Here is a 25919-nt window from a genome sequence, read left to right on the forward strand (position 1 = left end):
AACAAACCCGCCTCGTCCATATTAAAGACTTGTTCGGGCTTGTATCCACCTTCAGCGATAATATTCTTGAACGCCTCATTCGCGAAAGTTTCAGCAGCGACCGTGTCAGCGAAGCAGCCTCGCCATGCAGGGAAACGCCAGGCCGAGCGTTTCTGAAACTTGGCGAACCATCCTTTGCTGGCGGTAAAACGTCGTGTCTGAGGCTGGGAATCAGTGGATGTCCCTGCTTGAGGTTCATCTACATCATCTTCGCTGCCTTCCTCTTCTTCTTCAGCGTGGTCGCCATCATCTTGAGGTTCCTTTGCCGCGAAATTCTCATACAACCTCAAAGCCTTGGTTCGGATGGTGTTCGTATCCAAGGCTATTTTCTTCTTCCGCAGTCGGCAATCCAGATTGACAAAGCACCTTCCATACGGACGATCGTTTTATTACGAGCCGTAACAACTCGCTTTGCTGACTTGCTAAAGGTGATGGCAGCCGTCTTCCTAATCTTCGCCTCATCCTTCTTAATGTAGCGAACGGTGGATTCGCTTCACTCCAAAATGGCGGCCACGTCACAGTAACTTCTCCCTTCCTCAACATATCGAAAGTGTCACCTTCTCAGCAATCGCCATTTTTCCGTTGGCGTTTAGGCTCAGTACCAGCCTTAGCAGAAGCAGAACGCTTGGGAGCCATTGTAGGGTTAAACAAAGTTAAAAAAAAAGTTCAACTTCAAACACACACTGTCATGCACAGCACTGGTAATGTAAACAGCATCTATCTACCGAGAGAGCTGGAAACGCGGCGGTGGCAAGAAGATGCTGCGGGTCAGAGACAAGGGAAGCTGCTGGGGTCGGAGAATCGGTCAAAACACCAATCACAGGCGAGATTACAAAACTTGGGAGCTGATTCGTCATCTATCACCAGTGGAACCAATCACAGCCCATCTTACATGCTAGTTTCAAATTCAAATATACTTTACGCTATTTTATGCTTTTTTTGTTGTAAAGTAAGTATACCTTAGTTTTACCAGACCACTGAGCTGATTAACAGCTCTCCTAGGGCTGGCCCAAGATTAGACCAATGGCTAAGAACCATTTGGTTACCCTACAGCTTATTGTAATCATGCTATAGCGAGAAATTAAATTTCATCACCAGAAATAAATTCCTAACTTTCATCAGCCGGCCGCTGGAATTGAACTGCCCATCGAATGACAGTGTTGTAGTCAGTAGTATAGGTTTATTCGAGATGTGATTTTTGCAACAAACAATATTATTGGATGCAGTACAAAAGATTCATGGAAAAGATGCACATTCATTACATTTGTATTTTATAATTAGTATATATGTAGCCATCAGCAGCCTTACACCATTCAAATATGACAATGTCAGACTGCATCTGATTAGCGTTTCATGTTCAGTTTAATTTTTACTAGTACTATAATGAATTATCGTGATGATCACATTCTCTTTTTGTTTAATTTCATTTTGTACTGAATTATATGTCATAATGCAATGAACCAACAGTACTAGCAGATATTAATAATTATTAATGGAATTAATGAAATATTTGGGTCTTCATATATCGCGACTATTTTTGAAATTTCCGAAAATCCGCTATATATTTTCTCTTATAATATACATAAGTAATGGAAAAAATCCAGACGAAAGTCGTGAATCCGCGATAGTCGAACCGCGAAGTAGCGAGGGTTCACTGTAGACCCTGATGTTCTTAGCCTTGATTCCAGTCGAGGAATCCTAAGAAAAATAAATGTACAGTACCATGATAGCATCAAAAAGCCATGGAATACCAATAAGCACCTATAGCCAGTGGCAGCAAGGAAAATTCTAATGAATTTAAACATTCAAAATACACCTGGTGGAGATTAGGTGAACTAGACAGTCATCCGGGCAGCCATTTGATATTTTGTTTGAATGCCAGCTCACCTATCGGCATGGAGATGTCAGCTAACTTTAGCTGTAGGTAAGATTCATCCCAAATAAATAATAATAATGATCATAATAACAGTCCCTCAGTTATCCTTCTCCACCTTATGGAATACATCATTATCTGGAGGGTCCTCAGAACTACAATATACAGTATATATACAAATACATAAAAATTTTAAAAATTGTGCCTTGATGGTTGGCAACGCTGCAAGGGCAGAAAAGGCAATGTAACACTGCTTACAATCATAAACATGTAGCAAAGGGTATTAAGGGGTTGGGTAGGCTGTAGAGAACCTTTTGGGGGTGAGCTGGGAGGGCCTTTGACTTCACGGGAGCTTTCATATGTTACTGGTTTACAAGCATCGACATCATTTTGCTGATCACTTTTGAGTAACTAAGTACTGGGGTAGGGGGGAGGGGTATGCCAGGGTAAGTGCTTAGGGGTGGGATGGCTGAGAGGAGAGTGGGGAGGATTGGGCAGGCTTTGACTACCTCACATTCTTTTCTATTCATTTATTTTAAAAATACAGCACCTCTACGTTTTTGCATGTTCACTGATTTTTATATTAAGCTTTTCTGAAACTGGAATACCAGTAAGCTGAACAACTTCAAAAGATTATGAATGAATATCAGTATAAACTGCCCAGCTGTGCTATGTCAGAACTTTTCATACCCACCAGTGACATCAGTCTGTACACCATTATGTGTGTAGTATATGTATGCAAATGCATTACAGTACACTGAGATAAACTACAGTACTCACTTGCTATCAATTTATAGGTATGACGAACTTATGATTCCTCACTTATCCTTATCCAAAACACATATCATTGCTTACACAAGTGAAACTCCTGTGAAGATACTGCTTGTTCATAAGACTTAAACAAAAGAATATGTATTTCATTTAGTTCTTGTTCACTTTTCAGTCAGGCGGTAACTATCCAATACTGCATTTGAGGGCAATAGGTATTGCATGCCCATATCAGTTCAAGACATGATGAAATAATTAAGTAGCATTAAGATCTTTTCTGTGCTGTTCTTTCTGTTGTAACCATTTAAAAAATATGTAATTCTCTCTCAAAGTAATAAAGTCTAAAGTGCAAGCAGCCTTTGTTACATGAGGGCACCTCATCATGTAAAACTCCTCAATTTAAGTTCTTCAAACTACCAAAAATATTTAGGTACTTACAGGTGTTCGACAAATGCCATAGTATCAAGATCCCACACCATCACCATCCTGTCATATGAGGCAGAATAGAGTGTATGGGATGAACGCCGGAAGGTCAATGCAGACACTGCATCACGATGACTCTTGAACTTCTTGAGGTGCTCTAAAGTTTCCCCATTCCATATGTGAATAAAGCCACCTTTATCACCAGAAGCCTGACAATTTATATAAAAAAAAGAGAATCTATTATAATTCCTTATATATATATAAAAATAATGGATGAAAGACAACACTCAAAGTTTATCCACACTAATGTAAATCACTAAATCTAAGCATACCAAACAATAATACTGAATGAGTACTAAGGAAATTAATAAACAAAAATAATGAAAAGAGATCCAATATACTCAAATTCATAAATTGCAGAATATGGAAATAGAAGAGGGACCGAGAATGTGACATCTGAAAAGGTTAGAATAAAAATTTATAGAATACAGCATTTTAGCAGCTGCTGAAGATATAGTCATTGAAGAGCTACCCAGAATATTTGAAAATACCATACAGGAGATGAAATAAGAATTATCAATACAGTACTGAACTACCGTTTAAAGTATGATGAACAATTACATTCGAAGGTATGCAGGACAAAAAGACCTTTAAAAGTTTAGTATTTATAATTTACCAGTAAAAATTACATCAAGCTCTAAAGCTTTTCAAAAACTCCTGTTTCTTCTTTAGAGAAAAAGAAATAAAAACAAATCACTGTACTTGATGGCAAATAAGAACCCCCATCTCTTCCCGCCAAAAATGTCTCGAAATATGCACATGGGTCTTACATGCAAAATTTAGGTATTACACACCTCAATGCTCTCTCTCTCTCTCCCATCTCTTCCCGCCAAAAATGTCTCGAAATATGCACATGGGTCTTACATGCAAAATTTAGGTATTAACACCTCAATGCTCTCTCTCTCTCTCTCTCTCTCTCTCTCTCTCTCTCTCTTTTCTCTCTCTCTCTCTCTCTCTTTAAGTTATCAAATACTAATCCCAAAAATTTTGCTGTTTGGCCAATTGGTATGTGATTTCTGATTTTTAAATCTATTTCTTCACCTTTTTTCCACCTTTTATTTCTATAAAACATTATTGCTTGATTCTTTTGTATGGAAAATTTGAAGCCTACAGATGAGGCCCATTCACCTATTTTTATTATAGCTTTATTAATGATTCGCTCCACATGTTTTATGCGAGATGCTAAATAATATATAGCAAAATCATCCATATACAAGTTACTTTCAATTCCAATAGGTACGTTATTACTAAAGTAAACAGTGTGCCACTAAGGACGCTTCCTCGTGGAACACCATTTTCAAGTGGAAATGTACTTGACAGTACATCATCAATTCTCACTTGAAAAGTGTGATTTGTCAGAAAGTTTTGGATAACCCTAGGTAAATGTCCACGGATGATGTTTTTATGTAACGTTTTGAATACTGCATATCTCCATGTAGTATCATATGCCTTTTCAATGTCAAAAAAGACAGCTATAGTAATTTGTTTACGTTCAAATCCTCTTTGTATGTGGTCTTCCAAGTTAGACAGAGAATCCAGTGTAGATCTGTTACATTATGACCCAAATTGAGTGGGAGTCAAAATATTATTTTCTTGAATGTGCCAGGTTAGTCAAGCATTTACCACTTTTTCTAGTAATTTGCATAAACAACTAGTTAAAGAAATTGGTCTGTAATTATTACATTATTGGGATCTTTTCCAGGTTTGGCAATAGCTTTATACCATTCATTAGGAAATAAATTTTGAAGCCATAAGTGGTTATAAAACTCTTAATAAGTATGTCTTTGCCAAAGGTGCTAAATGGCAGATCATTTCAAAACAAATACTGTCACCTCCAGGGGCAGATTTATTGCTGTTCAACAGAGCAAATTCTAGCTCTTCCATTTTAAATTTTCTATTTTAATATATATCTTCTATTGTTTCAAAATTTATTGTTATTAATTCTATACTATTTTTCTTTGTGCAGAAATGCTCATCCAAATTTTTGTCACTACTTACTTTTGCTAAATTGTCTCCTATTAGCCTACATTACTTATTTCTTTAGGATCAAGTATTCTTTTCCCATCTTTTATTATGGCATGTCTAGGTGGTTTAACATGGGTACCATTTATTTTCCTGAATTTTTCCCATATTTTTTGCAAGAGAGATCTGATACATATTTCCTCCATGAAATGATTCTTCCTTGAATAACTTCCTAATAATAATATAATCATTTTTTGTAAAGTTCCTTCTAACATCGGTAATGTTCTGTTTATTTTACTGAACTTTCTATTCAAATTATCTAATCATCTTCCAATTTGGTGTTTTATTTTTATTAATTCTGTTAGTTTTTCAGACCACCATGGGACTTTGTGTTTTGTTGGATGAGATTTGGATTTTGGTTTTGCTTTATCAGCAGCATTTTTAATGAAATCAACAAGAAATTGATTAGTTTCAGTATGGTCTTTTAAATATTCAAATGGTGGGATATTCCTCATGTGGAATTCATATTGCTCCCAATCTGCTTTATAAATGTTATATTGAGGGACATGCTTGGGGGGATTATTTTGTAATAATGAAATTAATATTGGGAAATGATCACTTATATGCAAGTCTGTTGCATTCCAATCCAATCTTTCAACTATGTTTGTTGTACATAAAGTCGATTGAGGAAAATGTTCCATGTGTTTTAGAAAAATATGTGCTGATTTCGTTATCATTTATACGCCACATCATATGAATCTATGAATTCTTCTATTTTACTTCCTGCTCTATCTGAGTCTGTACAATTACAGTCCCACATCGGGTTGTGGGCTTTAAAATCACCTACTATTAATGTAGGTTCCTTGGCATTATTAAGTAATTCTTTAAGTTTGTCAAGTCATAATTTTTATTGGGTTGGTTGTATAAATTACAAATTACAAAATTATCGTTTTTTACTCGTATTCTAATACTCGATAATCTGCAGATCAGTAAAGTTTACAGCTACATTGTCATAACATACTTTATGTACATATATAGCAGTACCTAAATTTCATTCTTCCTCTCTAGATGAAGGTGCTAAGGGATATTTACCTATTGATGATACTGTTTTGTTGACATGTTGTAAACATAATATCATAGGTTCGTATTCTTTTAGTAATCGTTGTATTTCTCCTAGATGTAATCTGGTCTGCAGACCATTTACATTCCATTGTACAACATAGCTATTGAAAATATTTTATCATAGCAGTTGAGTTTTACTCTCTTTTTTCTTTTTGTATTATCAACTTGGATTTTTTCTAATAATTTACTCACGACATTCATTTGTTTTTCTTTATAATATACTAAGTGCTCAATGCACATGCAGCCTTTTTCATGGGTACTCAAATCTGTGGTTTCTTTTTTTCTGTATTTCATGAAGTTTCTTATAATGTTTGTTAAACCATCTTTTGTTATGTTTTTGTTACTATTGCACAATGCAATGGAAAATCATTACATCCACAAGAGTTGTCATTATATTTCTTTCTTCAATTGTTCTTGTTGTACCAATTATTGGTGATGGAGTAATCTCGTCTCCTTTGACATATTCACTGTTGTCTAAGGTACAGTTGTCTTCCACTTCTTTGGTATTTTGGATATCTGTATCCATAGGTTTTACTATTATTTTAGGAGATAATGGTGTATTCTTAACTTGTTTTTGTTTTTGTTCTTTCTTCACATCTTTTGTCTTTGATCTGACTGATGTTTCTCTGACAATTGTTGGTTTCTTTGTTTTGGGTGGTGTTCTTTCCAATGACCTTTTTTCATCTTTAATTTCCAGTCTATCAGGTCCCTCCTCTGTTACTTCCGTAGTAGCATCCTCCTGTGTTCCTATTTGCATTAATATTTCAAATCAATATGATAAAATGTTATCCATATCATTTGTACCTGTTTCTTTATTCTTTACCATTTTAGTTTTTTTCCCTTGGGCCTGATGTGGACCTACAAAAGGTCTTAGCAACCAAAGATGAGTTCTGAGACAAGGAGGGACAAATTTTGACTACAATGCCCAAAGGAAGAGCAGGAGCAGGCTTTTTATGCCTGACTTGAGAGACTATCTAATACAATCCCTATTTTCCTGTACTGCAATATCCTCCCTTTATCACTTTCAAAAGAGTCAGACTGAGAAAGTGATCTACAGGGGAAACCAAAACAGCTGCCATCTTCTGAGTAAAAAAGATCCTAGACAAAACCAAGTTAGTGAAAGCATGAGAACATTCCCCTACCATGTCCAAAATAGCCTTATCCAAGTAAGTAAAAAAAAATTTAATGACTCTTCCTAAGCTTTGATACCAGCTGGCACCACATATTCCTTAGTGGTGAAGAGCAGAGGCAACTGTACTAAGTGGAAGCTCAACAAAGACTTCAATAATTCTAAACTAAGACTTGGACAAAATGCCCTGTTAGTCTCAAGAGCATGTCTCTTCAAAGGATTGTGACAAGCATGGAAATCTGAATCACTGACCAAAGATGGTTTAAACACTGGTTAAGCACCTACATCATAAGAGGCGGCTCTGCAGCCTCATAAAACCAGAAAGAAAAGAGCTGGCAGACTTGCAAGAAGTACAAGAAATCTCATTGAACCATGTTCTAATTGAAAGAGAAAGCTTGGGTTTCTTCAAAATACTCGAAGATAACAGATCTAGTCTCTATAGGACCTCTTTCCTCTATCAAATGAGGGTAAAGCAAAATGCAAACTCCAGCAAAATCAAAACACCAAAGGAGGCTCCTCTGATCAAAACTCTTCTTCCACTAAAGAGGTTTGGGGCAACAACAGCCAACTCCTCACCATGAATCTCCGGTTCTGTTGAAGTGGCTCACCTCAGCTGACACAAATCGGTTGAGCAAGAGAAGAAGCACCACCAGGCGCCAAAGAAAATGGGAAAGATTGGGAGGGGAAGAACAACAGTGACACCCGGCACCCCTGCCTCATCTTAAAAGTGACTCAACTGCCTTACAAGCAATCCCAGATAATACATCCTTAGAAAGGAAAGCAGCTAGAATAGCATTTAGCTTAGAAACAACAGAAGATTCTGTAATCAAGGTAGGATTGGAAATAGAAACATTTACAGAGGCAGAGGGAAGAGATTCATCAATAGCCAAAGAAATGAACAGGTGCATTTGTGCATTCTGATTAGTCAAAAATGAATGATTTTGTGTTATCTGGCATTTTGACAACTGGGTCATTGATGCCGACATCAATTATATGAACAACATAACTATTACAAAAACAATAAACAGATAAAAAAAAAACTTAAATATTATATTTTTGCGAGAAGACCAGCGTCGATAATAAATCTAAAAATGCCACTGGCATCATACACCACATCCTTTCCAAGAATCTTGGCAAGGATGAACCTGCCATTCTGAGCAAGAGCCTCAGAGAGGTAACTTCTTCTAATATCCCCAAGACTGGGGCACTCAACCAGCAAGTGCTTCACAGTCAAGGGGACCAGACAATCCTCACAAAAAGGTTGATTCTCCCCGCCCATGAAAAAGCTGTGTGTTAGGCGAGTATGCCCAATCCTTAAGCGGCAAAGAGCAGTCTCCCATCTTCTAGGCATACTGTCATACTTCCAAGGAAATATAACATCTAAAATTTCTTTAATTTTATTTTTTCCTATACTATTCTAATGCTCTTAGACACAAATTAATTATAAATTTTCTAATGCTTGGGAAGAAATCATTATATAAAAGTGGACACTTCCCTGGAAGTAAATCTAGAGCTGCTGCTTTGGCCAATCTGTCAGCTTCTTCATTTTCATGTACACCAGCCTGTGCCAGCACCCAACAAAACTAATCTGTGTTCCTTTGTATAATAATAGGTGCACCCATTGCTGAATTTTTAAAACCAAGGGGTTAGTAGGGTTAAAAACATTGTGTCTGTAATGCACTCTTAGAATCACTAAAAATTGTAAAATTTGTTTCATCAATAATTGCTATTTTTCCCATAGCATTTAAAATCCCAAGCAACTCTGACGTAAAAATAGATGTTAAAGCAGGAAGTGCACCTTTGGTGCAAAACTTATTACTAGAAACTCCAAATCCAACACCAGCACTGGATTTGGAGCCATCTGTGAATACACAAGTTGAATCCTTATGAACCTCACTGTGTTCCATATATACAAAATTAAATTTCTATCAATTTCCAAGGCGGGGTTACTAATGTTTTATAAGGGAGCATCTCATTTCTATCATTTCTACAGATATCAGTAGTGCCAAGTAACTGTTTAAGCCTATACCCGTAAGGTTGTGGACATTTAGGATGCATCTCATAGTGCCTAAAATGTCTTTCGCGTGTTATAAATTGAAAGGCTTGAGAACTGGGAAGTCTCTGCATCCTATACCAGTAGCGAAGGATGGATGACTGGGGATGGAGTTGTAAAGGCAACTCCCAGCATCAACCAACAGGTTTGATATTGGCGAGGTCTTGAAAGCACCAGTGGCCAGTCTAAAGCCTGCATGATGTATAGAGTCAAGCATCTTCAACCTCCTGGGGGTTGCAGAAGAATATACTTCACAACCATAAAACAATTTCAATAAAACCAGAGCTTTATGCAACCTTAAAAGTACTTGACGGTCTGCACCCCAGGACGTGAGCTAAAACGTTAAAAATGTTTAAAATCTTCTGACACTTTGTCTTTAACATCTTTAGATGAGATATCCATGTTAAGGTACGACCAAAAATTAAACCAAGGGAATCTGGTTTCCTCTACACAGGGAATTCTTTGGCCTTTCATATATATATATCTGGGTCTGGATGAAGCCCACGAATATGGCAAAAGTGGACAACAACTGTTTTTCTAGTCAAAAATTTACACCAATTTAAATCTGCCCATTTAGTGATGTTATTTACTGCAAGTTGGAGCTTTCTTCCAATAACAGACATCCTTAATCCTGCAAATGATATAGAAAGATCATCAACGAAAAGTGTGTGCAATACATCATAAGGAATATGAGGAGAAATACCACTGATAGCAAGTGCAAATAGGGTAACATTAAGAACGCTACCTTGCGGGACTCTTTCTTCTTGGAATTTACTTTCTGATAAAGTATTACCAACTCTAACTTGAAAGCGTCTACGTGTCAGAAAGGCCTTAATAAATAATGGCAGTTCTCCTCCAAGTCCTGATTGATGGATGGTTTTAAGGATTCCATGTCTCAATGCTGAGTCATAAGCCTTTTCAAGGTCAAAGAATATAGTAACATGATGCTGTTTTGATGCAAACGATTCACATATAGATGGACTCAAGACGAATCAAGACATCAGTAGTAGAATGCATTTTTCTAAATCCACACTGTGCAGGTGATAAAATATTGTTTTTCCTAATACAGACAGTCCTCGGTTATCAGCAGGGGTTCCGTTCTGAGGGTGTGATGATAACTGAAAATCACCGCTAACCAAAAATCGGTGATTTTCAGGGCTTTTTCGGCGATTTTCGGGGCTTATCGGCAATTTTCGGCGCCAAAAATTGCTGGTTTTCGTCGCTAGACAAGTGCCATAAAACTGGATTGCCATTACCCGAGCCCGCCGTTAACCGGGGACTGCATGTACCTAAACAAGCCTTGCATTGACCATCTTTTCCATAATCTTACAAATACAAGATGTCCAGGCAACTGGGCGGTAGCTTGCACATAAAAATTTGACATTTCCCGGTTTTAAAAAGGCTAAAATTAAAGCTAGTTCCCAAACTGATGGGAAACGGAATTCTGTTGATAATACTAATTATGAAAAGCTTAGTGTTCCTACATACATGCTTAATCACTGCATATGGAACCTCATCAGGGCCTGGGCTGTATCTGTACATGTTGACAAGGCAAAATCAAATTCTCCCTGTAAACGGAAAATTGTAGGGTTCTTCTTTATTGGATGAAAAAACAAGTGGCTTTTGTTCTTCCCTGGAACGATAATGGAATCCAGATGTTTCCGATTTCTGGGAAACTTTTTCAAACTGGTCTGCTAATTTGTTACTCACTTCCAATGCTCCTGTGATGTATTGCCCATTAGCCCATAATACAGGGTGAAGGTTAGGAGTATATTTGCCTGCTATTTTATTGATTCTTCTCCATACAGCTGAAGGTAGAGTTCCTCTATTCACTGAAAAAAACAAAGGATGATCATGATTGGCGACGGGCTGCTTTTAATGCTCCCCGGAACTGTGCTCTACACTTTTTATATACTATGATGTTATGTTCGATTTCGTCGGCATCTAGTTAGAGCAGTTCTTGTGGCTCGGTGAAATAACTGGAGTTCAGGCAACCATCAAGGAACTGGTAGACAGCGGAATAAGCCAGTGGTTTTAGGAATGGAATGCAATCCAGCAGTGTGAAGAGCACTATTACGTAAATCAATGGCATCATCAACACTGCTAAACTCACCCGCATCACCTTCGATTTCACTTAATTCCCTGAACTTATTCCAATCAGTCTAGCGGCAGGCACAGAGGGAAGAGCGGCACGTCTCTCTCACCGGCCAAAAGCAAAGTGAATGTGTACCGACTGGGTGGGCGGGAGCCCCACCCATAGTTGGTAGCCAACTACATGCTAAACCACCTTGTTTAAAGTTAAACAAAGACCAATGGTTTGTATATTGTGTAGGAGCAATGGTACTGCAAATATCTCTAGAAATACAGAAGACCCAATATGTAAAAGGAAAAGAATAATCAGATTCATTTCTTATTCCAACTGAAATATGCACAGATAAGAACTTAACACCTACCAGGAATCTGCCATCAGTGGAAACAGCAAGCGAATATATGTGAGAGGTGTGACCGGTATGAAGATTTTCTGTTCCTTTGCGTCCTCCAGGAATATGGCCAAGCCTTTTGCCTTCAATACTATCTGCAACACATTAAAATTATTCTTAAAGGCTATGAATACTACTATTCTGACTCATTCAGAATAAGTATAGCATTTCAAATCGTCACTGTTATCGTATAGCCTAACCGATCCAAAACGTACTGACCCAAATCGTAGCCTAAGTCTTATGATACGACACCCAGGTTACTTTGTTCTTATGCTAATTCAAATTATAATTATATCAATACATTGCGTCGTGTATATTAACTAAACTAACAACATGAACTTACTATTGGCGCATTCAGTGTTCCTAGCTTGAAATACAGTGGTTAGATTACTGTAAGCACAATCTTTATTTCACGACCCTCATCCAAAGCACACAGAAAGAAATTATCCTTACATTTAGATGTGCATATCTCCTAAAGGAAGTTTCCCTAAATGTACTTTAAGATGAATAGGAATACTTAAGTGGATTTGTAGACACCGCTAATTATGGCTGCATTCTTGAGTCCCCACTAGCTCAAACCACTCTGTATCAAAGTTATGAAGAGACTAATTTCACGGCTGTCTTTGACCGACACCAAACCTTCAACTAACTACAGGACAAAACAACCAATACCGGTAGTTAAGCAATATTACACATGAAACAGTTAAAACAACGCCCTTCATTACTAAATATTACCACAACAAAACATAATATCCTTCTTCTACATAATAAGCATTTCCACCTTACATAAATTTAAAGAGAATATATAAAACTATACTACAACTTGCGGAAAAGTACAATCTCTCTTGTCGAAGTTTCCACATACTCCCCACAAGAAAACTTATGCCTACATTATTTACAATAGTCCTGTTCTTATCAATGCCTTTCTGGCTTCTGCAGCTATTTGAGCAGTACTCCTGCTCGGGCAGGTGCTTGACTTAATGTTGTCTGTCGCAGGATTAGTTTCCCTTATCTCCTGCCACAGCTCTATGGGGTATAACTTAATTACAGGTCTCATAAGCTGGCTATGTGCCATTCTTAGGGTGGCCACTCTTGGGACCTTGTCTCTCACCATGTGTAACTCGATCACTTGGCCCAACTTCCACTTGCTCCTTGGCCCCTCGTCATGAATGAGGACAACTTCCCCTATCCTGAGCCAAGAGCCATGCACTATTCCTACTCAATGGATCTCTCTTAACATTGTTAAATACTCCCTCTCCCATCTCTTCCACAAGTCGTCACACAACTTGGATAAATAGAGGAATCTTTTCTCAGTGAACTTTCTCCGTCCACAGATAAGGTCACTGGAGATCTCTTCCCAATTCACTACTTCTCTTGGGAAGGACTTAAGCTTTCATCCAAGGATCAAATGGTTAGGGATTAAAATTTCCAGCTGATTCAAGTCCCCGGGGCATGTAACTTAATGGTGTCATTGATAATTCCTTCCAGCTCCACCAGCACACAGGTCAGTTCCTTAAAACTGAGCCAGGCTTGGCCTACAATCTTTTTTAGGCATGACTTCAGAAGTCCTATCAGTCTTTCCCATATACCACCAAACCATGGTGTTCTCACTGGAATGAACTTCCAGTTACACTTTATATCTAACAGATGTTCTTTTACCTTGGGAGTCTCCAACATGGTCTTAAGGTACTCTGATGCCACTACAAATGTGGTGGTGTTGTCACTCAACATGAGCTTTGGGAAACCTCTTCTGCAACAGAACTTTCTAAAACTCATGAGGAGCGAGTCACAGGACTGGTTATCAACTAGCTCCACATGTATTCCTCTGGTTATCAGGCAAGTAAATAAGATGATATAAGCCTTCTCAAGGCTTTGTCCTTTTTCCTTAACCCATAATGCGCCGGTGTAGTCCACGCCTGTGGTGTCAAGAGGTTGCTTGCATTGCACACTGAACTCAGGTAATGGAGGAACTATATTGGGTTTATACGGCCTCCCCTGCATTCTCCTACAAATAAAACAATGGTGTATTCTACTCTTAGTAGGTTGCCTTATCTGTGAGATCCAGAACTCCTGTCTGACACTCGCCACAGTGGCATTTACACCCATATGAGCATTAGCATCATGATGTTCTTTAATAATTACCCGAGTAGCATAACAACTCTTCGGCAATAGTATGGGAAACTTAACAGATTCGGGTAGCTGTGCATGTTCTAGTCTACCCTTGCACCTTATTACCCCGTTGTCCAAGTAAAGATTCAACCAGTGTGCGAGAGCTAGTTTTGGTTTTCTTACCCCCTTCATCAAACTCTCATATTCCTCTCAGAAATATTCCCTTTGTATGATGGCAATGGTCTTATTCTTTGCCTCTTGGAGTTCTTCCAAGGTCAATTCACCATGCCTCTTCTTACTGATTGAACTCCAACAATTGTTCAAAAATCGTAGGATCCACACTGTGGTCCTGTAGACCTTTTTAACTTTGCTGAATCTCTCCCAATTTAGCAAGTGAGTATTTCCATTCAGGTTGTCCCCTACAGTATTGACATAAATGTTCTCTTCCCTACCCTGCTGAAGTGATCCACAAACCCATGACGTATCTATTGGCCAAGAGGAATTTTTTAACCAGGGGGGTCCCTCCCACCAGAAAGAACTATCCAAGATCATTTCTGTCCTTTTCCCACATGTCAACCAGTCACTGGGATTATCATCTGTAGGCACATAGGACAAGACTGCCTCTAGAATTAAAGAGTTTATTTCCTGTACTCTATTTTCCACAAACACAGGAAGACACTTTTTGATACTAGCCAAATTAGGGCAGCTTTACTGTCCAACCAAACAAACAGTTTTACAAACTCATCCTTCTCAAAGGATTCTTTAATAAATTTTGCCATTCTTGCTGCTAGCAACAATGCCATCTATTCAAGTTTCAGAACAGTTAATCCTTTAATGGGTGCTACTCTTCCCTTTGCCATCATTAACCCTTAAACGCCGACTGGACTTAATGTATGTCGACTAAAATTGTTTGTCAGGTGCCGAGTGGACGTACCGTATGTCGACTACAAAAAATTTCAACCTTCGGTCAACTTTGACTCAACCGAAATGGTAGAAAAATGCAATTATAAGCTAAAACTCTTACATTCTAGTAATATTCAATCACTTACCTTCATTTTGCAACAAATTGGAAGTCTCTAGCACAATATTTCAATTTATGGTGAATTTTTGAAAAAACTTTTTCCTTACGTTCACGCTGTAACTTGGCCAAAAATTTCAGAAATTCTTTCGTCATTTTGTCACCATTTTACATAACACATAAAGTTTTATATTGAAAATGTGCTTTCATGTAAAATACAACAAAAGCAAATCATGGTTGTAGCTTTATCAGTTTGGAAATATTTTCATATAAATCACGATAAGTACCAAAATTTCAACCTTTGTCAACTTTGACTCGACACAAATGGTCGAAAAATGCAATTGTAAGCTAAAACTCTTACATTCTAGTAATATTTAATCATTTACCTTCATTTTGCAACAAATTGGAAGTCTCTAGCACAATATTTCAATTTATGGTGGATTTTTGAAAAAACTTTTCCTTACATCCGGCAGTAACTGCAAAATCTCAGAAATTCTATCGTCACTTTGTCATAATGTTTGCACCGTTTTATATTAGTTTTACATAAAGTTTTATATATGAAAATGTGTACATAAATCAACAAAAAATAACTCATGGTTGTAGCTTTTATCAAAATATTTTCATAAATCACAATAACTGCCAAAATTTCAACCTTCGTCAACTTTGACTCTACCGAAATGGTCGAAAAAACGCAATTGTAACCAAAACTCTTACATTCTAGTAATATTCAATCATTTACCTTCATTTTGCAACAAATTGGAAGTCTCTAGCACAATATTTCGATTTATGGTGAATTTTTGAAAAAACTTTTCCTTACATCCGCAGTAAACTCGGCTGAAAATCTCAGAAATTCTTTTCATCATTTTGTCGTAATGTTTGCACCATTTTTCTAATAGCTGTTACATAAAGTTTTATATATGAAAATGTGCACAATTTCATGTAGAATGCAACAAAAAATAACTCATGGTTGTAGCTTTCATCAGTTTTGAAATATTTTCATATAAATCACGATAAATAGAAAAAATTCGACCTTCAGTCAACTTTAATTCGACCGAAATGGTCGAAAACTGCAATTGTAAGCTAAAACTCTTATAGTCTAGTAATATTCAATCAATTACCTTCATTTTGCAACAAACGGGAAGTCTCTAGCACAATATTTCGATTGATGGTGAATTTTTGAAAAAAAATTTTTTTACATCTGCACGTTACAAATTCATGCATCATTTTGTGATAATATTTTCTCTGTGTTGCTTTGATCGTTTTACAATTTGTTATATACCAAAATCATTGCAATTTAGTGTACAATACAAGAAAAAAATAACTCATTAGCTTTAACCATTTTGCTCACAACACGATTTGTATACAATTATATATGAATTTTTTTTTTTGCGCTGTCATATATTTTAATATTTATATATGATAATGATATTTTTTTCATTTCTGATGGTTGCATACTAAACTTCAGGCAATGACAAAAAAAGGAGCCAAAAATGAACTCTTAATCTTAAAAACTAAGTGTGCTGTGATTTTTTGAAAAAAACTTTTCTGCTTCGGCACTAACTCCTGAACACTGCCGGCATACGGCAGACACTTTTGTAAATTGAGGCTCGGCGTTTAAGGGTTAAATGAGAGTTTTCTTTCTTACCTCTATAGGCTACACAACCATATGCAAACTCACTGGCACTGCAGAATATGTGTAAGGAGTCCCTCTTTCCTAAGCTAGTATTTCTAGGAAAGAAAACATCAAGACATTTTTCTAAGTCTTCCGATAACTCAACCCATTGGTTCTGAATGGGTCTGGGAGTTGTTCATCCCAATCCAGTTGTTGCTTCCACAAATTCTGCAGGTATATCTTTGCCCTAAAACTGCAGTAGAACTTTGAGTAGGTCAGCTGTTATATGTGGTCCCATCCACAAAAATCGTCCAAGCTTAACCTACCTTTCCCATGTCTAACAGAACAGTCAAATACTATCCTAATCAGGGTTGTTGCACTATCCTTTTTAAAACCATGATGTGCCAAGAAATGACAGTCTTCTGTTTTAAAATATTCCACTCTCTCTATTAATCTCCTATCCTCCTGATCCTTCAGGATTTTCTGGTAGTTTCTAGATACTGAGTGTCCTTCTGAAACTTGACACACTCTTGTTTTAATCTGTTCACAGCCAACCCAACGTTGGAAGTTAATCTCCTTTTATTGCCTTTCCAAAGCAATGCCACAACATACTGTTTGTCAATTTCAGAATATGTTATAGTACTCTCAAAGTTCTCTAATACCTTCCATTCCTGTTCCATTATTTCACTGCCGTCAATACCTACATGATCTAAACTCCATTAACTTTCAAGATCTTCCCTTGAGTAGCCCCTTCAGCCATAATTATGTTGTCGGTTTCCACTGCCAGTTTTAAAATGGAGACATAAGTCTCCTTGGTGGGGGGGAGAGCTACATGTTCTGGTTACCACATAACCAAATATGGTTGGTAGCAATACTAAACTTTCAAATTTCCTAAACCCTGGGTGTAAAATGTTGTATACTTTGTCAACCCCTATTAACAATTCAACAGGCGATTGTTTCTCCACGGGTAGATCAAAATCTTTATCAGCCACGCTGATTTTCATTTTACATAACAACCTTAAGCTCTTCTTAATGCCGAATTTCTTTGTATATTCTGGTAGTTCGTCGACCACTATACAATCCATGGATTAATCTACCCTGATGATAATAGTGGAGCGGGAAATGGGAAAAAGTGCAAATGGTGATACAAGCAACAGATTTGGCATGAGAACTCTTATTATCCCCATAAATTAAAATCAACCTCCAGCCACCTCAATATTTGGCTATTTCCAAGATTGCTGACGCTTTTCCAAAGTCGCGGCAAATTTGCTGTATATTTCAAATATTTTCATTTCATAAACCTATAAAAGTTGTATACTGTCCATATAATGATTGAGAATTTGTATTTTGGCATTCTTACTGTCATGAAGAGATAAAGTGAACCCATCTTTCCAATATGGCCACCATATGAACACCATATTTCCAAACTGGCTGCCAAAGATAAAAAAAGTATGTATCTCCTGGGAGAAACCAATGTTTTATGTATCAATTAGTTTTAGCAAGTGCAGCAGCAGAGAGCTGTGCAGCTAAGTCCAGATCTGTAACACTTGCACCTGCCATGGCATTCCTTTTTGCAGCCACACTTATTCAGTTCTTGGCAAGATTTTGCTACTACTGGCAAATCTGTCCAATATGGAAACCAGGTACTATCAATCTGTTGCCATCCCCAGTGTCTTGGACTGGGCAAAACTGGTTAACGTACTAAAGACTGGCACCAAATGTGCCTTGCTTGAAAGGCAGCTCCCTTGCAATGCTCTCTAAGAACAGCCCTTGTAGGAGGAATGCAATCATAAGCTCTTTGCATTCTTGCAAAGAGATCAGGTCTAGCCTCATTTACATTTTTATACGAACTGATTCCGTCATACATTAGCGCCACGACCTCTTCAATAATTTGCAGGTCTTCATCTTCTACAGCTGCTGGTGTTGAACTTAATTTGGTGAAGGTGGGTGTGGCACGCTGAAACACAGTCCATGTTTGGACTCAAACCCAGGAACAAATTCCTGGGGTTCAAGAGCCCCCCTTCACCACATCAAGGTGGTCCCACACCACAGCAAAACTGTAGGAAGGCTGTGATATGAGGCTAACCTCCTTACCTGTTGACAGAAAGCGTAGAATGGTGACCATTAACTGCTCACATCTTTGGCGGCCATGAAGAACCAAAAACATTACAGAGCTTTCTGTCTGCACTGGAATCCTCGGAACTGGATGATAACTGGTGGAAGAATGCAAAACTTTCATATGAAGTCTTCCTAACTTGACTAATGTCTCGGTGGACAACAGAGTACCCAGTAGGTTCATCCACTAATGTTCCGAGCAAGAAGAAAAAGGGCTAGAAACTTGCAGACCATCTGTAAGCAGCTGCAATTTTCTTGGCAGACGGAAGCCTGAAAAATCCAAGAGTTGAGACTGATATCCAAAAAGAGGGCTCTTGTGATAGTCTTTCTATTCAAAAGGTCAATTAGAAGAATGATGAAAACTACACATCCATCAAGACGCCTTTTCAGTGGCTGTCTGCCAACACCTGGGAATGTGCTACAGGTTCGACTGAGGGGGCAACTACCCGGGGCAAACCCCCTCGGACTCCCAGGTTCAGGGGAGTATAGGCAGGGACTTTTGGTCTGGGATATCTGACAAGCCAGATGGCAACCTCCTCCACCAAATCCAATGAGATGCCTTTTCAGTGGCTGTCTGTCAATACCTGGGAATGTGCAACAGGCTCAACTGGGGGGGAAACTACCCAAGGGACCTCCCACCATCCTCCTTTGGACTTTCAGTGTGCTTCCCCCCAGGTTTAGAATGGCAATGGCATGGGATGGAAGCAGGGAGCCAGGCTGGGAGTAAGTGAATAAATGTAGGAGGGCTAGAAGCAGGAGAGAAAGGGGATGTGGGGAGAGTTGGCGCCAGGAGTTCGGGAGCTGCCGCCGGGCACCTGAGAACAGGCATTGAGCTCTCTGTACCTGGCAACAGGCGAGCTGGGAGCTTGGGAGCTGGTGCTGGGCACTCAGAGCACGATTCTCGACTCTCAAGAACATCTCTTCTTATAGCTCATCCCAACCATAACATTCAGCACAAAATCTCTCCTTACTACATTCCTGTCTTACACTTTTAGTTCTCTGCAAAATAAATGTGACAAGATGTTTAATCTTGGTTGCAACTTCACTACAGTAGCAAAAATTTGATGAACTTGAATCAGACATAATAACCACCAAATTGATCCTGACAGCTATCAAGCTTGAAGGCTACTAGAAATAAGCGATAATACATCACCGAAATCCAGTTATACAACCGGAAAATAATGAAAAAAGCTGCCCCAAGCACACAATGTTTACATCGAGCGTGATAGAAACAGAATGAGGGTGTCTGCTAGGTCATTCCTAGTATTCCTGTTAGCTGCGGGACTAGTCACCTACACTAAACAATCGAAGTGCTACCGTGATTTTTCAATTTAAGCTGCTACATGAAATGAAACTATTAGTTTACTTATTGTAATTACTTATGTAATTTACTTATATGAAAACAAAGTATAAAAATGTAGCACACACAATGTGTTGACACAGCTACTAAAACAATTTTCCCCTCTTGATAGCCTGGATTGAAGTGTACAGTCAGTTATTATTAAACCTGCCCAACTTGGAAAAGGATTGTATGTGTCCAGACTGAATACAAGTTACAAAATATTATAAAATTGTGAAAACACAAGAGAAAAACTATGGTTGCCTACTACTTTTCAGTTTATACAATACTAAGCATTCATTATAAAATAATACTTACATTTCACAATTGAACAATCTTTGGATCCAGAAAAAATAAATTTACCATCACTTGTTACAGTCAAACAAGTGATGGGAAGTTTTTGGTGTTTGGACTTAAGAACTGTAAAATCTTCTGAATCCGGTTCTAGGTAAGTCTCTGCTACTAATCTACGTAGTTTTCCTGCAGACTCTAGTACTTCTTCTTGTAACCGTGCTGCAACTGCTTTGTCATCTAATTCCTCATCATCCTCATTCTCCTCTGGTAAAAAATAAACACAAAGGGTATATTCTGAGACTATGTAATTATAAGATTACTACTACTACTACTACTGCTTCATAATAAACACATCTCAGTTAGTTTCAGCCTCAGCGTAAATATCAATTAGTGACTGCCAGTTGTTAACATTACCCCTCTGAAATTCTGACGTCAAGTATAGCCGTCACCCATTTTTCAACCTCTGAGATTCTGATGAAAACTGTAGTTACCCTCACATGATAAATTTTTAATAAAGCTGGCATAAATCATAAAAAAGCATCACAATAATGAAATTCAAACATGACGCGTACTTACTGTTGTCAAGGAACCTGAGTTATGTTATGATTTATGGCAACTTTTTTTCTAAAAGTGCATAAACTGTTATTCCGTCCTCAAAGCAAGTATAGCTTACATTTTTATAGTGCATTTGTGGTATCATATGTGGCTCAAATAGTAATGAATTTCATATCACTGGAGCAGCAATTTACCATACTTTTACAGTGTAAATAGACACTGGATATCTTTTATCAAATTTATCATGATTTTTTAAAATAAAAGTAACAAATTTGTTCTTTAAGCTAACTTTTATTGATAACAGCAATTTTTTTTTTTTGGCATATCTAAACATACCATGATAAAGATCAACTATTCAGCCTAAAATGAAACCAAATTCATTAACATAGTACAAAGTATAGTGTTATACATACTGATCAAAGGAAATTATTGCCAAGTATTTTTGCTCTGTCAGTGAATGGCAAGTGTTCTGGCAAACACCGATTTTTACCCACACCCTTCCCTTCCTAAATCCTAAAAGGGTTAAGGCAGACACCTGACTGAAATATTGAGCAGCATTTTGTTTTCCTATTTTTGTTATTTACCCACTGCAGACTACTTATAAATTTATCAAGTGCACTCCCTTTTAGGTATCAAAAATGAACGTCACTGAATCTATCAGTTACTCTATAATACTGTAGCTGCTGTAAAATGAAGAGGCAATAGGATAGACAGCATCTCTGCAGTATATCCATACCAACAGTTAAGTTACATAATAACAGAAAAAACACTGAGTATTCTAAATTTCCCATCCAATCTTGAAGCAATGATCCATAAGAAAGTTAAACAGTAAATAAAAATCAATTCAACTTTGAAGACAAAAATGATATTTTAATGATAAAATAAAGTTTGTTCATACTTACCTGGCAGATATATATATAGCTGTATTCTCCGAAGTCCGACAGAATTTCAAAATTCGCGGCACACGCAGTGGCCGGTCAGGTGGTTAGTACCCATTCCCGCCGCTGGGAGGCGGGTATCAGGAACCATTCCCATTTTCTATTCAGATTTTCTAATGCCACTGACTCCTGAGGGGAGGAGGGAGGGCAATATGAATATATATATCTGCCAGGTAAGTATGAACAAACTTTATTTTATCATTAAAATATCATTTTGTTCATGAGACTTACCTGCCAGATATATATATAGCTGAATACCACCTTTGGAGGGGGGTAGAGACAGCCAAGAATTAGGGAAAAAACCAATTATTGGTAAAATTATTTTGGTTCCTTATCTGATAGCGTAGCTGACTGAGTGGTTACTGTCACTCTAGTCTGCTTCTGCTTTACTAGAGACCCCAGCGAGGTAGTGACCTATATAGCTGGCGACTTCTAGATGATCTGTCAACGGGGGCGTGACCAGAATGTGACTAGATCATAGACCATACAAAGAGGACAAAAGAGCATTACTAACCACCTAACCAACACCTAAAGCATTAGTTTGCAAAGGATTGGGGAGACTGCCTCCAGTAGTCGACCCAACAACCATAAAAACACAATTAAAAAGGGATAGGATCAGAGTTACCCCTGTCCCCAAGGTTGCTGAAGCAGCAATGTATGGTCCCAGCGAAAAGCAATTTTCGTATGCTACCTAAACATCTTGCCAAGAGTGTGAGGCAAACACCGAATTGACTTCGCCAAAATGTGGCACTAAGAATGTCACTGAGTACCATATTTTTCTTGAACGCCATGGAGGTAGCAACTGCCCTCACCTCGTGAGCGTTAACTCTCAACAACTTGAAGTTGGAGTCGTCACAACCAGAGTGTGCGTCCTTAATGACGTCCCTAATGAAGAATGCCAGTGCATTCTTCGACATAGGTTTAACTGGTTGCCTCACAGAACACCATAAAACATCCAAGGGACCACGAGTGTCCTGTGTTCTTTTAAGGTAGTACTTGAGAGCTCTAACTGGACATAGAACTCCCTCAGGTTCCTGTCCAATAAGGTCTGCTAAACCTTTAATTTCAAAGTGTCTAGGCCAAGGGTTAGAAGACCTATCATTCTTAGCCAAGAACTTAGGGCTTAAAGAATAGACAGCATTGTGTTCCTTGAAGCCCACATGACGGCCTCGAACTTCTCTCACTCTCTTCGCCAGAGCATGAGGAATGCCGTTTTCGAGTAACATCCTTAAGAGATGCAGAGTGGAGAGGCTCAAAAGGACTAAACATCAAAAACTTGAGCACTACGTCCAAGTTCCAAGCAGGGGAAATAGCTGAGGAACCTTGGACGTCTTGAAAGAGCTCATAAGATCGTGGAGGTCCTTATTGTCAGACAAATCTAATCCTCTGTGTCTGAATACAATCAGAAAGCATGCTCCGATAACACTTGATAGTCGGAACTGCTATATCTAGTTTTTCTTAAGTAAAGGAGAAAATCCAACAAACCTGGCTCACAGTGATAGAGGAAGAGGAAAAGCCCTTCTTTCTACACCAACCTTTGAAGGTTGCTCACTTCGCTAGATATATCCTTTAGATGAAGAACTTCTGGCTCTAGCGATGGCCCGTGCCACCTGGCCAGAAAAACCCCTTCGCTCTGACCAAGTTTCGATAGTCTGAAAGCAGTCAGGTTCAGAGCGGGAGATTCAAAGATATCTCGTGAAGTGGGTTTGTATGAGCAGGTCTGCTCTCATAGGAAGGGTCCTCGGAACGTCTACCAACCAGAAGAGAAACTCCGAGAACCAGTGGTTTGAAGGCCAAAACGTGGGGATGAGAGTCATCCTCGTCCCTTGTGAGGCCGCGAACTTGCGTATGACTTCTCCCAGAATTTAGAACGGGGAAAAAGCGTAAACATCTATTCCCCGTCCAATCCCAGGGAAGAGCATCTATCGCAACTGCCCCAGGGTCGAGTACAGATGAGCTTTATAGAGGAGCCTCGCTGTTCTTGAGGTCGTGAAAATATCCACAAGATGGCGACCCCAAATTTTCCAAAAATCTTGGCAAACCTCCTGATGAAGGGTCCATTCCTTCGGCAGGAGTTGATGGCGCCAACAGAGCAGGTCTGCTCGAACATTTTCGACCCCTGCAACAAAACTTGTGAGAATCGAAATGTTGCGAGCATAGGCTCAAAGAATAATCTCTCTTGCAAGGCTGAACAGGGAACAAGTAGTATTGTCCGAGTTTGCTAGAACTACACGATTGCAAACTTGGACCTCGAAGAATTGGCGAGAGCTAAAAATAGCCGCCAAATCTTTGAAGTTGATGTGCCAGGACACCTGTTCCTCTCTCCGGGTTCCTAACACTTCCTCTCCCTCTAGTGTTGCCCCCAACCTGTTGACGACCCGTCGGAAAAACAACACTAGGTTGGGGTTCAGAAGCTTGAGGGAGATCCCTTTCTGCAATTTCGTTGGATCGAGCCACCACCACAGATCCTCTTTATATAAGGAAGAATTCTCAATTCCTCTTTCAAGTCTTCCTTGCTTTGCCAGTTCTCCAACAAAAAGAACTGAAGAGGCCTGAGATGCAGACTCCCAGAAAACAAACTTCTCCAGCGAGGAAATGGTCCCCAGCAGACTCATTCCTTCCTCACCTAGCATGTTTCCTTTTCCAAGAAGGCCGAGACTTTTTCGTACATAGAAGTTGCCGTTCTTGCGACGGAGACGCTATAAAAGCCGCTGAATAGATCTGAATTCCCAGACACAATGGACAGTGAGGGGATCAGCTGCGACTTCTCCACAGACCAGAAGTCCCAGGGACTTCACGAGTTGCAGAGACAACTGAAGGTCCTCCAGATACCTTCGCCGACGGCGCTCGAATCAACCAGTCGTCCCAAGTAGAGTGAGATCCTGACGTGCGACAGATGCAACTGCATCGCAACGTTTTTTCATGAGACGATGTAAACACCCTCAGAGCAAAATGACGCGCCAACAGCATCTGGTGTTCCCAGGCGGTCAACCATCCAAGTACTGACCAGACCCAACGTTGCTTAACTTCGCTGATCGGACGAGAAGCGGTGTTTTCAACGTGGTATGGCCGTTGAGCAGAGTCCAAAGCAGAGAGCCCTGAACTGGTACGTCTAGTCCCCCAAGACAACCTGAGATACTTCATCGAACGTGGATGAATTGGGGCGTGAAGATAAGTATCTTGGAGATCCAAAGATACCATCCAATCCCCGGGATGAAGGGCTCCTAGTATTGACTGCGAGGTCTCCATCTTGAACTTTTCCTTCCGGACCAAGTTGTTCGACCTGTTGACGTCCAAGACGGGTCTCCAGCCTACTGAAAGTTTTGGGACTAGAAACAATCTGTAGTAAAATCCCGGGGAACACCGAGTCCAAGACCTGTTCCACTGCTCTCCGCTCGAACATCTGTTCGAGCAGGTCAAACAATTTTCTGTTTGACAGGAAGGCAGTTGGGAAACAAAAAACAAAGGAAGAGGAGACAGGAAGGGAATCAAGTAACCTCTCTCTAACAGTAGGAGGGACCAAACGTCTGCCCCTCACTCTTTCCAGGCTTGTGCAAAATGAAGCCTGGTTGCAAAGGGAGTCTGGAGATGAAAGGAGTCACTTGCTACCTCTCTTGGAAGTGACATTCCTTCGGGAAAAAACTCTCTCTCGTGGTGCGGGTCTCGTGTTGCTTCCATGGAAGCCCCTTTTTTAGGCAAACATTTAGCTTTCGTTTACTTTTTGTATCATTGAGATCGGTGCAAGCGTTATGAAGGAGATGCAGTTTGAATGTCGATAACTTTAGTTTTGAGAAAAACGATATTTTTTTGCTTCTCTGTGTATTTATTTGCTTGCTGTTACACAGTTTGATGTTTTATGACATAATGAAAAGCCAAAAATAGACCTGCAAAGTAATATAACTTCGCTAAATGAAGCTAAATGAAGCGAGTGTCAAAACACGGCTCAGGTTGGGCAGCGCAACATCTTACTTAGTCAAGCTCTGAGCTGCTACTGACTGACTGCCACTGACTGCCCTGCGGCATTCCTGTC

At 39.0% G+C, this 25919-nt stretch overlaps 1 protein-coding gene and 1 non-coding gene across 2 annotated transcripts in view; both read right to left on the reverse strand.

Moving 5' to 3' along the window:
• The window catches only part of LOC136853930 (U3 small nucleolar RNA-interacting protein 2-like), an 80197-nt gene that overhangs the window by 27932 nt on the left and 26346 nt on the right, over positions 1-25919 (reverse strand). The window contains exons 3-5 of the mRNA XM_067129830.1: positions 20421-20660; positions 11883-12004; positions 3119-3312 (exon numbers count right to left, since the gene is read on the reverse strand). Of these exons, the coding sequence (XP_066985931.1) occupies positions 3119-3312; positions 11883-12004; positions 20421-20660 (556 nt within the window). The remainder of the gene's footprint in view (positions 1-3118; positions 3313-11882; positions 12005-20420; positions 20661-25919) is intronic.
• LOC136828905 (5S ribosomal RNA) lies at positions 24848-24966 on the reverse strand. The gene has a single exon (XR_010850251.1). It is a non-coding gene; the product is annotated as a 5S ribosomal RNA (ribosomal RNA).

The sequence above is a fragment of the Macrobrachium rosenbergii genome, chromosome 3 (genome assembly GCF_040412425.1).
Source record: "Macrobrachium rosenbergii isolate ZJJX-2024 chromosome 3, ASM4041242v1, whole genome shotgun sequence".
NCBI classification, from domain to species: Eukaryota; Metazoa; Arthropoda; class Malacostraca; order Decapoda; family Palaemonidae; genus Macrobrachium; species Macrobrachium rosenbergii.